The following is a 15,102-nucleotide window of genomic DNA, read 5'->3' as shown; positions in this document are numbered from 1 at the left end:
TCCCTTTCCTCTTACTGGGAGGATCGAGGAGAAGACCACCTGTGCTCCTATCGGCTTCAGCTTCTCACCCAGGGCTCCAAAATCTTTGGGTATATTCTCCGGGGTGTTCCTGGTAGTGTCATTCGTTCCGACGTGGATGAGAAGCATGGGGAAGTGGTCTTGGGGCTTGAGAAGTCTTTCTAGATAGGTGGTGACATCTCGGATCCTGGCTCCAGGCAGACAGCAAACCTCCCTTGATTGCATATCCGGTCTGCAAATTGGTCCCTCGGTGCCCCTCAGCATGGAGTCCCCGATCACTACCTCTCTGCGCTTCTTCAGGGGGAGCCGAACAGTTGTCCCCGGAGTTGGAGCCATGTGCTGGTCATCCACCTGTGCCTCGTCCTGTACCTCATTGGCAGTCCCTGTCCCCAGAACTCCTGCACAGGTCTGGTTCACCTGAACCTAGACTCCTGGGAGTGTGTGGATGGGACATGACTCAGCTAATCTTGTTTATTCCTTGCTTCTGCCCACTGGTTACTCTGCATGGTGCCATATTCCATTCCATTCCAACCCAAACACATGATCAATTGCCAATTATTATCAGCCAGGTAGCAAAAAGCTTACTGGTCTGACATGCCTAATTATTTAAGCAGGATCTGCCATTTTACAGAGAGAGAGCAAAAAGGGAAAACAAAAATCTTCCTAACCTCCATTTTTATTCTCTCTATATCTCCTATTTTGCTATCCCTAAACATACTAATAAAATGATATGCATAATTCCTTACATCCTTACTTCACATAATTTTGATGGAGCTTCTGTTTGCTTTGGTACTAACTGCAGGCGGCGGTAGAGCTCCCAGTGAAGTAGAAAGATCACAGAAAAAATCTGGAGTGAATTCCTTTTGCATATGGCTCGTGACCCTGGTGAGATAACCTGCTTGTCCAGAATGACACATCTATCTACTGGAAAAGATATTAGTTTCTAGTGTCATCCATGCTTTCTCAACTTCTCTAAGATATTGTCCATATAAGGCCTTGTATTTCCAGTTAGCCAAATGGATCTTCTATGTGCTATTTAAAACATTTCTTTTTATGATTAACATGTTCTTTTCTTTTAGTTTTATAATTCCTGGTTTATGACCAATTGTTTGGGTTATTGTAAATCACATTGAACTCCCATTTAGGGCATAATAACAATTCAGCAGAATTAATGTAATGATGGCAAAACCCACATGGTTAAGCAAAAGCTTGAAGAAGAGTGAAAAAAAAATGCATGTAGGATGCAGTCACTGTGGGGCTCGTAATCAAAAGTTTAAAACATCCAAAATCCAGCCTAAGTCAGCACTTGGATGACCTAATAGCAGGGAAGTTCAAGTGCCGATAATCAAAAACAACTTTCTGGATGTGCAGCAGCACTTCTAAGTTACTGTGCATCCAGAGAGCAAAGGGGCATGTTGAGAGTTGTGTTAAGGGCAGGAATCGTACAGGCTTCAATCTGGACGTACCCCAGCCATAATCAAAACTTTCCTAGAGGGAACTTAGACGCAACTCAAACAGATCTAACTGCTGGCGTCTAAGTTCCACAAAAATGCCCAAACTGACACCACTGGAGGATTTACGGCATGACTTCCCCTTACTCCCCAGTTGTCACAACCCCCTCCCACCACCCAAAGAGCAAAAAAACAAACCACAAACCCATAGGCTTCCCATCAGCTTCCATTAGGCTTCCCATCAGCTGAGCTTGTTTCGAGCGATTCCTGGCAGCTCAGCTAATGGGAATTCCCCCTTCCATGGAGCCCTACATCCCTCCCCCTGACATCTACCCACATACCTCTCATCCTAATATCCCCTCACATCCCGACATCTCCCTGATATCCCCTCACATCCCAACATCCCCCTTACATCCCGACATTCCACTGATATCCCATACCTCCCCCGACATCTCTGCCCCCCCTTCTCCATCCCCAGAACCACCACCCCCTCATACCTTTGGAAGAGCAAACGGCAGGAAGTGAGCTTACTCACTCCTGGCTACAGGGCCCTGTGCTACAATTTATTTATTTATTTATTTAAAAATCGCATACAGCTATGCGGTTTACATACTACATACATATTATCCTGCGCTCCCTATGATCACCACACATGTAACACAAACATAACTTGACAAACACATTTTTATCATCCCCCCATGGTAGATGAGAATGATGAGGTTTTCCCATCCTAATGTCATTTTTAGCCAATCAGGGCCTTCGACCCCTCCCAATGCATCCCAAGATGCATTGGGAGGGGAAAGCCCCGTCAATGTAGCATTCGGCCCTGTTTGCTCTTCCAAAGGTACAGGGGGGGAGGATTCCGGGGATGTGGGAGGAATGCCCAGGAATGTTGGGGGGTGGAGATGACGGGGGAGGTACAGGTTGTTAGGGGTAGGGGTGTAGGGCTCCGTGGCTCAGCTGATCCTGGCATGGAGAATCACCATCAGCTGAGCCACCAGGAATCCCCCTAAACTGGCTCAGCTGATGGGGATTCTTTCTGCCGTGATCAGACAAGGTAGTTGGTGGGTACATCTACAAAACTTGCTTTTGTATGTTTTTCACGTGGATGTTTTTAGTTTTGAAAATGATCAAAAAAGGAAGACGTCCTAAGAACTGAAACTTATATCTTGCTCATTTAGTACTTGGTTACCTTCTGTCTTAATAAACATGATATTAAAAAAATAAAAGATAAGACGTTTGGCAGCTTTGAAAATGGACACTTTTCCTGCTGGGTTTGTGGACGTTTTGCACAAAACGTCCAACCTCAGACTTGGACACATATTTTATTATACCCCTCTGTGCATCCAGATTAAATGTAGTTTACCACATTTTCATGGTAAAATTTATTTTATACATTTTGACATAATTTATTTTCCAGGAGTATGTGTTACTATCAAAAGTTTGTTATCATTAATCCATGCTGTACTGTTTTTCTTCATCCTTGGGTGTGATTGATTTATTCAGCAGTTACTGGTCTTTGGCTCCACATACTCTCTTATTGCCCTTTTGGTCTATGGTGATGTGGAAGGCTATGTTGTTCAAACCAATATGATCATATTTTCTTTCAGCATATATTGGTGTACAATTTTTGGATATGCTACTTGGATCACCCTTTGAAAGAAGTGCCTTGCCTCTTATTAGCCTTTATGGTTTTAAATCTGGCTGCTTGATACCAGGTCTGTGTGAGAAAAGTTAACTGTTTGAACCAAAATTGTCTCTGCATTATTTCCAGTGTATATTCAGTTGTTTTGTTGTTTGTTAGATACAGACAACTACAGCTCAGTACCGAGAGCAAAGTAGCAGAACTTCTACATCAAACCAAACTGAAGTCCTTTGAAGCTGAGCGTGCATATGTGGTTCAAGAAGAAATAACAGGAAATCTCAAACAATGTCAATTGGAATGTGAGAAGTACCAGAAAAAAGTTGAGGTATCTCTCTATCTGTGCAGTGTAGGAATCATTGTTCACATAAAAATTGAGTATCCTCTTAAGCATATTATTATTTCTATTTATAATTTGAGTATTTATATATGAATAAAATAACAGCTTTTATATTCTTTCATATTGAGTATTATTTTCAAAACTATTATCTGAAGATTGTAGTCTTTGGCCTAACTCACAGTATTTGCACACTTCCACGGTATATACACATTAAGCCAGATTTAGGATAAGCATTTTCTGGTGTGGCGAGAGGGCACAATAAGGGAATATATGTGCAAGGGTTTGAATTTCAAATCTACATATGTTGTTTTCTAGCATATTTTTGCCTGGCATAGCTTCCTTTGGAAAATTAGCTACAAGATTCATAGTTGCAAAATACCTTTGTACTTTGCAGTTAGGTGGGTTTCCTAAAAACTGCCCCTGTAATGTCAATATGTAAAAAAAGCCCCCCCCAAAAAAACCCCGTATATACTCAAATATAAACTGACCCGACTATAAATCAAGGTAACCTCCCCTACCCCCCAAAAAAGGGGGAAAAGATTCATTTGAATATAAACCAGGGAGTTTATATTAAATTGCCCTGCCTTGCACCCATCCCTTCTTCCTTCCTTCCCTTCCTGCCCAGCTCTGCACCCAGACTACAGGCCTCCCTTAAGCCCTGGTGGTCCAGCGGTAAGCCAGGATGGGAACGATCCTTCCCATGTACTATCCCAGCCAACTGTTAACCACCCTGCCTCCCAGACCCATTGCAAGCCTCCCATGGGCCTGCCTTAAGCTCTGGTGGTCCAGCAGTGAGCTAGGACAGAAGCAATCTAACCGCGGTCCTGTCCCAGCCAATCGTTAACCACCCCACATCCCTCCTTACAACATACCTTTGAACCCTTGTGGTCTAGCGGTAAAACAGGGCAGGAGCGATCTTCTTTTGCTCCTGCCCCATGCAGAGCTATGATCAGAAATGGCTGCCACAAGGTCCTGGAGCAGTTTTGTGAGACCTTGAGAATTTGTGAGACTGCTTCAGGAACTCCCAGCAGCCATTTCCAATTGTGGCTCTGCATGGGGCAGGAGCGAAAGAAGATCATTCCTGCCCTACTTCACCGCTAGAACACCAGGGTTCAAAGGTATGTTGTAGAGGGAGATGGGAGGGCATTGGGTGGTTAACAGTTGGCCGGGACAGGATGTGACAAAATTGCTCCTGTCCCAGCTCACCGCTGAACCACTAGGACTTAAGGGAGGCCTGCAATGTGTCCAGGAGGAAGGTGGGGTGGTTAACAGTTAGACAGGATGCGGGAAAGATCAGTCCTGTCCCAGCTCGCCGCTGGACCACCAGAGCTTAAGAGAGGCCCACAGGAGGCATGCAACGAGTTCAGGTGGGGGGCAAAGGAGCGTGCAGACCTGAGGACCCAAATATAAACTGAGAGATCCATTTTTGGCCCAAAAATCTCAATTTATATTCAAGTATATACGGTAATTCTAATAATTTCAGATTGTTGGTCTAATGCTATATGACTTGCATCTCATATTTATTATGCTATATGACTGTTGTTGTATATGTTCTTGTTTCCTCACCTACTAAATTTATTAAAGCATTTATATTCCGGTATAATAGGTGAGACATTCTAGACATGTGGGTTATCTCTCAATGGCAGCTTTGAGAGTAGAAGGAATCCACTCTGGATTTTTTTCTGTGACTCTCCTCTAATTCACTGGGATCTCTAGCATCATCTGTAGTTTTTCTCTCCTTTATACATGCCTGAAGGAGTGTTTCTGTTCTGCTCTCCCTTTTTTCTTATTTTATTTGGTATTCTCATCCCCTTTTCAGGATTTCTTTGTGCTCGGAGCACTTCTTAATCTCTGCCTATGTTGAAAACATACAGACTTCAGCCTACAGCTGACAGGCCAATCCTAGAGGGTTACCCAGCCTGCATTGGTTTCTTAGGAGCTTAGGGCTGTATTTTTCCTCCTACTGCTAAACAGAGGTTCGAGCACAGGCTGTTAGGCATACCTAGGAGACTCAGCGGTGTCTTGCAGGGTGCCAGCTGCATTTTTTTTTTTGCCTCCTCCCTTTCCTAAGTATGTCCGTTGATCCGCAAGGGTAGAAGTATGGTCGGGCACCTTGTCTGACTGGCAGCCAGAAGATCAGCATCAAAAAAGGCATTCCCAGCATGAGGCAGTGATTCTCTGATTCCAGCTACTTTAAGAGGGCTGATACAGGCTGCAGCACATTTCCAGCACAGGTCACAGTGGGTAAAGCTGTCAACCTGTGAGGTGTATCGGGGTGGTCTGAATTTGGCACTTTTGAAGGTTACTTCATGTCCCCCTGTGTGGTCCCCCACCTGAAAAATCCTAAAATTGCTATTTTTTTGGCTTTTGCATGAGTTTCTTAACATTGATTATCATGGATTTTGAGCAATCTTTTTTCAAAAGCTCCCTATACTTCCAAAACTGCAATTTTTGTCTCAAACTTTGTTGGGATGGAGTCCTTGGGCTCTCCTATTGTGAGTTCTAGCCAGGATTGCACAAATTTATTATCTCAGCAGCATCCTTGCACTGTATGGCGCAATCAGGAGAGGCAGCAGTGCAAAGCTTTGCCTCTCTCTTGACTAAGCAGGTGACCAAATGCTTGGCTAGCCTGTTGGGGCAGTCTTCTCTTTTTTTGGAACTCGTCAGGGCTGATGGTTCCATGCGAATGGACTGGGACCTTCCACAGCCCAAAAAACGCAAGGTGGAGTCCCTAGGGTCCGGAGGCTTTCATAGATTTCATGAAATATCTGTGGAATGCATTTCAGAACAGCCGTTCTTTGCCAGCACATTCCCACTCCTCCTCTGACTTGTCCTTTGCTAACGCTGCTTCTTTGGGCACGGCCTCATCACAAGGTCAGCCACTGTTCATAGACAGGCTGACCTTGACCTGGGAGAAAATTATGATAATGACCAACTTGCTCACCCCTTGTTTTCAGGCACTGCTCTTCCCATGGCTGGGGATTGGCGGCTATATGCCGGATCTTCGGACCCCTCAGAAGCTTTAGAACCTGGGGATGATCCCATGGTTCTGCGTTTATTTAAGTCTGTGGCTTTGCCAGATTTCATTTCGGAATCTATGCAGGACTTGAATTTAGTCACTCAGCCAGTTCCTTCCACTTCATCTTCATGGCTATGTGGTGTGCGCTCACAGTCTGCCTCCTTTCCCTGGCATCCTAATATGAACATTTTGATCTTGGAGCAGTGAGACTTTCCAGAGGGTGCTTTTAGGGTTGCGAGAACCATGTCTCATCTCCATCCTATGCCTGATATTAGACCCTGGCCCTCTAGAGATTCAGGGCACTCTTAACTTTTGTGACTCCAGGCATTCCCACCCATATTCAAGTGCCACATCTCAAAGGTTTTCACAGGGCTAAAAGCAGCGGTTCTCTGGCTCCAGGCATACCAAGCCTTCTGCCTCCCGTTCAGCTTCTTCTACCAAAAAGGCACAATGATGCCAGGCTGAGGAATGCCCCTCTTCAGATAGGGGGCAAACTATCAACATTCCTGCAGGCTTGGAAACGCATTATGTCCAACCAGTGAGTTCTAGGCATTATTCATTCAGGCTTCTGGTGGAATTTTCCCAGCCTCTGACAGTGTTCAAGCCACTGTACAAAAATTATTAGATATTATCCTAGGACAAGCAGGCAGCATATTCTCACATATGGGTGATTTCATCCACGGAGCCCGGTAGACAGTATGAAAAGTGAACTGTAAGTTTTAAGAAACTTCATGATTGCCTGCACCACGTAAGTGCAACTGCCTTCTTGCCCACTGAGGCTCGTGGTACCTCAGTTCTTCATTTTCCACGGAGGGAAAAAGTTCAGTTTGTCTGGAATTCATTCAGTCTAAGTTTACCTTCCCACTTTCACGTATTTTTTCTTCTTTATCTATTTTTATTTCTTTACCTTTCTCTTATACATTTTGACGAAAATTTAGTTCAATTTTTCCGACTATGTCAAGATTGTTGATGGATTTTAAGAAGTGTGACAAGTGTCAGCGGTCTGTTTCTGCTGCAGACCCTCATAAATGGTGTCTACAATGTTTAGACCCTGAACACAATATTAAGACTTGCTCTCGCTGTTCAACTTTGAAGCCTCACTCTCTTAAAGCCCGTCACACCCAACAGGAGCAGTTGTTCAGTGCTGCCATGGATATTGTCAAATCTTCACAGACATTGACATCGAAGACTCTGACAACGGCTTTGACATGACATCGGCATCGGGGAAGCCAGCTAAGAAGCCAACCACTTCCAAGCAAGCGTCAGAGGTCTCTTCAGCATCAAGTCCCTTGATGTCTAATATTTGTGTGTCGCATACACCTAAACAGGCTCTAGGCAACTTGAGGGGAGGGAGGGAAATGGGTTAGGGAGGGAGGAAGGAGCGGAATGGGGACAGGAAACATAAAACATAGGCAAATTAAGTAAAGGTCATGTGCTTATGATGATCTTAGAAGAATTAATTGTCGAAGAGTGAGGTTTTCAGTTTCGGAATAGGGTATGGTTGGTTTCCGTTATTATAGTCTCAGTGAGATCATTCTAGATTTTGACTCCGAGGAAGGTGAACATTGACTGGAAGATTCTTTTGTACTTGAGATTTTTTGTCGAGGGGAGGTTCAATTGGATCCTGTTGAGAATTCTGTGTGAGGTGAACCATGCATCAGTTAAGAGTTTGATGAGTGGGACGGCTGAGTTGCCATAGATAATTTGGTGCATGATGCTAGCTGTTTTGAATTTTATACGAGCTGGGATGGGTAGCCAGTGGAGTTGTTTGCGGTAGGTTGAGATGGAGTCACATTTTTTCAGACCGAAGATTAGTCTTACTGAAGTGTTTTGAATAAGTTGCATTTTGTGGGTGAGGGTGATGTTGATTCCCAGGTAGGCAGAGTTGCTGTAATCCAGTTGGGATAGAATCATTATCTGGACAATGGTGACAAAGTGATGCTGGTGGAAGTATGGCCTGATGAGTCTTAGCTGTTTCATGGTGAACAGGGCTTTCTTTTGAAGATGGGATACTTGAGGTTCCATGGATAATATGGAATCTAGTATACAGCCTAGAATTTTAGAGGTTTTTTCTACAGTAAGTATTCTGCCCAATTGGAGCGCGAAGCTTCTTGGCGCTGTTTGTTGTGCATTGTGGAAATAGAAGACCTTGGTTTTGGTGGCGTTTGGCTTTAGTTTTTGAGCGGTTGCCCATGCTTGGATTTTTTCTATATTGAGATTTTCTTGGGAGTTTCAGCTTGATTTCCTGCCACCGGTATGAAGAGTAAGATGTCATCCACATATGACATTATGCTCTCATCTTCAAGTTAGATGTTTCTGAGTGAGCTCATGAACAGGTTGAAAAGATTAGGTGAGAGCGGTGATCCCTGCAGAACTCCACAGAAGGTCCTCCAGTTGTTGGAGTAAACACCATCTTTTTTGACAGTGCATTCTCTGTTCATGAGGAATTCGGTGAACCAGTGCAGTACTGTATATATTACCCCTATCTCGGAGAATTTTGTTAGGAGTAATTGATGATCAACTGAGTCCCTTGATGCAGACCAAACAGCAACGCTAACGCCTCTCCAGCCTTGCAGGTTCTCTTTCTTACATAGTGTGTATCCTCTTCGAGGTCACCATCTCCTAGACAACCTGCTGCACCAATGGTACCGGCTGTTGAGCCATCAGTACCGGTGCCTTTTAGGGAGAAACTTGATGAGTTCTTCCAGAGGGAGCTTGGTAATATATTTAAATTGCACTGCATGCTGGTGCTAACTGACTCACTTGGTACCGGCCCAGCATGAGCATAGCATTACAAGGCCTCAAGGTACCACTGCCAGCTATCCATTGGAGCATTGAACTGTTCAGAGATCTCCTGTGAGACACTGTTGTGCTAAACCGCTTCGAACTTCACGGTATAGCGGTATATAAGAAATAAATTATTATTATTATTACTTCTAGACAACGTTCAAGACATCAGTCTTCACACCGATGTTCTTGCTTATCTCACCGGCGTGCCACTTCGAAGCATCGGCACTCTTCTTCAGGGTGATCGACTTTAAGATATCATCGCACCTCACTGCATCGATTTCATGCTTCAAAGCGTAAGAGGAACACTCATCGATCCTCATCTTCATTAGACCGGTACCGAAGAAGTCAAAAATCTTCTCATAGAAAATGTTCTCCTCAAATCACAGTGTCTCCAAGCCTTCTGTATGATTCAGATTTACATTCTGACTCAGACTGTTCACCTACTTTATCTCTACCTGATTCTTATGACATTCCTTCGAAACAGTCGCCACAGAAAACGCCTCCTAGAGGAAAATCTCCTTCAGAGACATTGTATTTTACTAGATACATTAGGCAAAGCCCTACTTGTCAAATTGGAAGCTGACAATGGTCACAGTGTGGAGTACTTGAACGCTTTAGACTATGATGAACCACCTAAAGAATTCCTCAAGTTACCATTACATGGCATTCTTAAAGAGACACTTTTCAAAAATTGGGAAATGCCTTTAACAATTACGATGGCGCCAAGAAAACTTGATTCCTTATACAGAATCATTTCTTATCCAGGATTTGATAAGCCACAGCTTCAGCATCAATCATTTGTGGTATAATCAACCATTAATAAATTTTCCAATACAAAAGTTTATACGTCGGTGCCTCTAGGACGTGAGGGCCATACTATAGACAAATCTGGATATCTTCTTTATCAGAATTCCATGCTGATGAGCAGGATCCTTAATTACAATTTCTACATTTCCTGTTTTTTTAAAACAACTGGTAAGACAATTGCCTAGCTTTGATCAGTATATTCCTTCTCAGAACCTTGCGCAATATCAACAGATTGTGCACTCTCTCACAGTCTAGGCAGTATATAGCAAGGCCAGCCTATGATGCTTTTGAGATGTCATCTAGAGCAGGGGTCCCCAACCCCCGGTCCGCAAGAGATCCCCTTGCGCAACATCTTTCTATCTCTCCTTCCCATCCTGCACAGCAGAACCCTGCTGACCCTCCCACCGCGAGGCCGACATACCTCCATTCCAAGCAGAAGCACTGAACAGGCTGCTTCGTTGCCTTCTCCACTGGGGCTTTCAGTGACATAGTGGCAGAGGGAAGGCCCTGGCAGAGAAGGCAGTGAAGCAGCTTGTTCAGTGCTGCTGCCGCCGCTGCTGCTGTTTGGAACGGAGGTATGTCTGCCTCGTGGTAGGAGGGTCGGCGGGGTTCTGTACGGGATGGGATGGGAGTGAGAGATGGAAAGTTGCTGCGCAGGGGGATGGGTTGGCGGGGTCATTGGTTTCTGCTGCATGTGAGGGATGGGAGGGTCTCCCCAAACGGAACTGTTGAAAAAAGCACTTCTTTGAACTCTGGAGGCCAGGGCCAGCATGAATTGGTGGCTCAAACCTCAATCTCTTTCCAGGGACATGCCTCTGCAGATTGCATCTTGGATCATGGAGACAACAAATGCCAGTCTCCGCGGCTGGGGAGGGCATTTTAACCAGCTTTGGACACCTTCTCAGCTGAAATGGACAATCAACCAGTTGAAACTGAGGGCCATCCACTTTTCTCTGGTGAAATTCCAGGTGATTTTGGAGGGCCAGGCATTCCAAATCTTCTCAGACAATGCGACAGTGGTGGCGTATGTTAATCGCCAGGGAGGCACAAGAATTCTTCTCTGGCTCAGAAAACCTGTCTGCTCTTTATCTTGGTGGATCGTCACGTCAAAGCCCTTTCCGCAGTGCATGTGGTGAAAGTAGACAATGTTCAAGCTGTCTTCCTCAGCAGACAGATCTTGGATCAGTACAAGTGGGCCCTGTCCCCAGCAGCATTTCAAGAATTTGTGAAGTGTTGGGGTCTGCCTCGCTTTGATCTAATGGCATCAACAAAAGAACTCAAAGGTCGACCAATTCTTCAGTTGAAGATTCGAGCCTGGAAGCGAGGTCCTAGACGCTGTAGTAGAGCCATGGCCGCAGAGCATTCTACGGTATGTTTTTCCTCCCTGGACCATGTTAGGTCAGGTCCTCCTCCAGATTGTGACTCAGGGAAGGGTCATTCTGGTGGCTCCAGACTGGTCTCACAGACTGTGTTGGCTTGTTTTCAGAAGTTTGTTTCTTTCCAAATGTTCATTGATGTTTTCTTTTATCAGTGCTTCCGCCATTTTCCCCGGAACAAAGGTCAGACTCTGTAGTTTCCCGGGTCACCTCTTGATCCCTTTTTAAAGATGGGCGTGATGTTGGCTATCTTCCAATCCTCCGGAATCGCGCCTGTTTTCAGGGATAGGTTGCAAATTTGCTGCAGTAGTTCCGCTATCTCCTCCTTTAATTCTTTCAGAACCCTTGGATGGATTCCGTCCGGAACCGGGGATTTATCATTTTTTAGTTTTTCTATCTGCCTGCATACATCTTCAAGGCTCACTTCCATGGATGTTAATTTTTCTGCTTGATTTCCATTGAAGAATTGCTCATGTTCCGGTATGTTGGTTATGTCTTCGTTCGTAAATACAGACGAAAAGAACATGTTAAGTCTTTCCGCGACTTCTTTCTCCTCCTTCACTACTCCCTTCCTGTCTCCATTGTTCAGCGGTTCCACCTCCTCCCTAGCCGGCTGTTTCCCTTTAACATATCTGAAGAACGGTTTGAAATTTTGTACCTCCCAGGCTAGCCTCTCTTCATACTCTTTTGGCTTTTCGAACCACACGGTGACATTCTTTTTGATACTTCTATGCTCTTTCCAGTTCTCCTCAGTTTTGTCCTTTTTCCATTTCCTGAAATAATTTTTCTTATTGCCTATCGCTTCCTTCACTATTTTAGTTATCCATACCGGATCTTTTGTTCGACTCTTTTTGCACCCCTTTCTGAATCTGGGGATGTACAGATTTTGCGCCTTGCTCACCGTGTCCTTGAAAAAAGACCAGGCATGTTCTACCGTTTGGCATTTCTTGGAAGTGTTCCTAAGTTTCTTCCTTACCATTTTCCTCATTGCTTCGTAGTTTCCTTTCCTGAAGTTGAAAGTTGTCGCTATGGTTCTCTTTCCTTTCGGTATTCCTACTTCAACCTTGAACTTGATCATATTATGAGCGCTGTTTCCCAATGGTCCCACTACTTCCACTTCCTTTGCAGATCCCATTAACCCATTTAAGATTAGATCCTGAGTGGCATTTCCTCTTGTCGGTTCTCTAACAAGCTGCTCCATGAAGCAATCTTGTGTAGCCTCCAGGAATTCTGTCTCCCTAGTGCATCTTGAGCTTCCAAGACTCCAGTCTATCCCGGGGTAGTTGAAGTCTCCCATAATAACTGTGTAACCACTTTTGCATTCTCGCTTCATCTCAGCTTCCATTTCTTTATCGATATCTCCAGTTTGCCCGGGTGGACGATAGTATAGGCCCATCTTTATTTCATGTCCTTTCCTACCCGGTATTTTAACCCATAGCGATTCCAGCTTGTTGGTCATCTCCGTTGTGTCCATTCTTGTCGATTGTATGCTTTCTTTTATGTATAGAGCTATTCCACCTCCTTTCCGTCCTGACCTGTCCTGGCGATAGAGCTTGTACCCCGGCAGCGCTGTATCCCATTTGCTTTCCTCATTCCACCATATTTTAGATATTCCAATGATGTCTATGTCCTTTGCATTAGCCACGGCTTCTAGTTCCCCCATTTTGTTTCTTAGGTTCCTTGCTTTAGTATATATGCAATTTAGATCCTGGCATTTTGTTGTCTTCATTTCCTTTCCCTGTGCTTTGGTCTTTAGTGTCTTCTCTTTTGCTACAATCTTTCTAACTTCCTCTTCTGGGTTAGTTGAGTCCTGTAATTCATCCCTTGTTTCTTCCCAGCCTTTTTTCCCCTTAGTATCTTCACGGGATACCTTCTTCCGAATCGTCAACACTAGGTCGACTGTCGGCTTTCCCCTTCCTCTTAGTTTAAAGCCTGTTCTATTCCTCTCTTGACGTTGTTTGCTAGAAGTCTTGTTCCCGCCGCTCTCGGGTGCAGTCCAACACTCCTGTAGAGCTTGCTCTTGCCCCAAAACGTTGTCCAGTTCCTCACGAAGTGGAATCCTTCTTCCTCACACCATTTTCTCATCCACGCATTTATTGATTGTAGTTCCTCCTGCCTTTTCACATCTGCCCTCGGTACCGGTAGGATCTCTGAGAATGCTATCTTCTGGGTCCTCATCTTCAGCTTCCTTCCCAGAATCCTGAACTGTTCTATCAGTGTACTTCTTCTGTAGTCTCTCCTGCTGACATCATTCGTCCCGATGTGGATCATTACTGCGGTCTCTTCTGTCTCCGCTCCTTCCAGGATCTTCCCAATTTTGTCCACGATGTCCTTGGTTCTCGTTCCTGGGAGGCAGGTCACCAGCTGATCCTCTCTTCCTCCTGCTATGTGACTGTCCACATGCCTCAGGATCGAGTCTCCCACTAGGATCGCTGCTTTCCCTTCTTCAAATTTTGCTTCGGTCTCAGGTCGATGTCCTCGGTGTGCTTTGCTCTCTCTTCGTTTGGGCATCGACTAGCCAATTCCTCCCCCTCGTGCGGTATTCCTCTGTGGGTGTCTTCTTTGAGGTCATCTGTTTCTTGCTCTCCCTTCCATGTTGGTGTTGGTGTAACTTCATCTTTCATGTGGAGATCGTTCTCTTCCACCCTCCTCCTGTATGCTTCCTCAATGAATTCCTCGAGATCCCTGACTTCCTTCTCGATGTGTCTCTCACTCATGAAGTCTTCAAATGTCCTGATAGGGTCCTCCGTAGTGTAAAGTCCTTCTAGCTCCTGTATCTTGTCCTCAAGTCGCTTGACTTCTTTCTTCAAGCTTTTCAGCTCCTGACACCGACTGCATACATATGACTGTCTCCCCAAGGGGAGGTAGTCATATATATGACAGTCTTTGCAGAACAATGGAAAGCTCATCTTCTGGTTTCCCTCTGCTTCCATCGTCGTTCCTGCTTAAAGATAACAGTTTAAAATTACGTGTTCCTTCTGTGCCTACTTCCTTCTGCGCCTGCTTCTTGCCTTGCTGCCTTCTTCTTGTGTGTGCTGCCTACACACTACCTTACCTTACTTTTGCTTGTGTGTTTATTCCTTCTGCGCCTGCTTCCTTCTGCTCCTGCTTCTTGCCTTGCTGCCCTCTTCTTGTGTGTGCTGCCTATGCTCTACCTTTCCTTTCTTTTTGCTTGTGTGTGGTTGTTCCTTCTGTGCCTGCTTCTTGCCTGGCTGCCTTCTTGTGTGTGCTGTCTTTGCTCTTCCTTACCTTACTGCTATTTGTGCGGTGTTCGTTCCTTCTGCGCCTGCTTCTTCCTTACCTTCTGTGCTTGACGCTTCCTTACCTTTCAGTCCTTCCCTGTGCTCTTGGGTGTAGTGACTTCGCCCTTTTTAAGGCCCTTCGCAAAGGCGCTCTCGCTAAGGGGAGCGCCTTCGCCGTGCGCCGAACGGCTGCACACCGTTGACTCCTCCCCTTTTATGGGGGAGTTCAGTTGCTGACTCTTCCAACACGGTGGGGGTGGGCGGAGCTTACTCTCACCCTGTCCCTAGCCTCCTGCTCTTCTCTGTCTCCCTCCTCTGCTCGTTTTTGCTCTTAAAGCTACTTTTCTCCCTGCTCCTCTCTACTCCTCTTGCTTTACTCCTTGCTCCTCTTGCCTGATGCTGTGCACCGTGTTCGCC

General features: G+C 45.2%; 1 protein-coding gene across 6 annotated transcripts in view; it reads left to right on the top strand.

The window, feature by feature from the left end:
• PIBF1 (progesterone immunomodulatory binding factor 1) overlaps positions 1–15,102 on the top strand; it is a 302,877-nt gene that overhangs the window by 160,172 nt on the left and 127,603 nt on the right. For all 6 annotated transcript variants that reach the window (XM_033947509.1, XM_033947506.1, XM_033947507.1 and 3 more), the window contains one exon: positions 3,274–3,439. In XM_033947509.1, coding sequence (XP_033803400.1) covers positions 3,274–3,439 — 166 coding nt within the window. The remainder of the gene's footprint in view (positions 1–3,273; positions 3,440–15,102) is intronic.

Source organism: Geotrypetes seraphini, chromosome 6 (genome assembly GCF_902459505.1).
Source record: "Geotrypetes seraphini chromosome 6, aGeoSer1.1, whole genome shotgun sequence".
Classification (NCBI taxonomy): Eukaryota; Metazoa; Chordata; class Amphibia; order Gymnophiona; family Dermophiidae; genus Geotrypetes; species Geotrypetes seraphini.
This window is presented reverse-complemented; position numbering and strand designations above follow the sequence as displayed.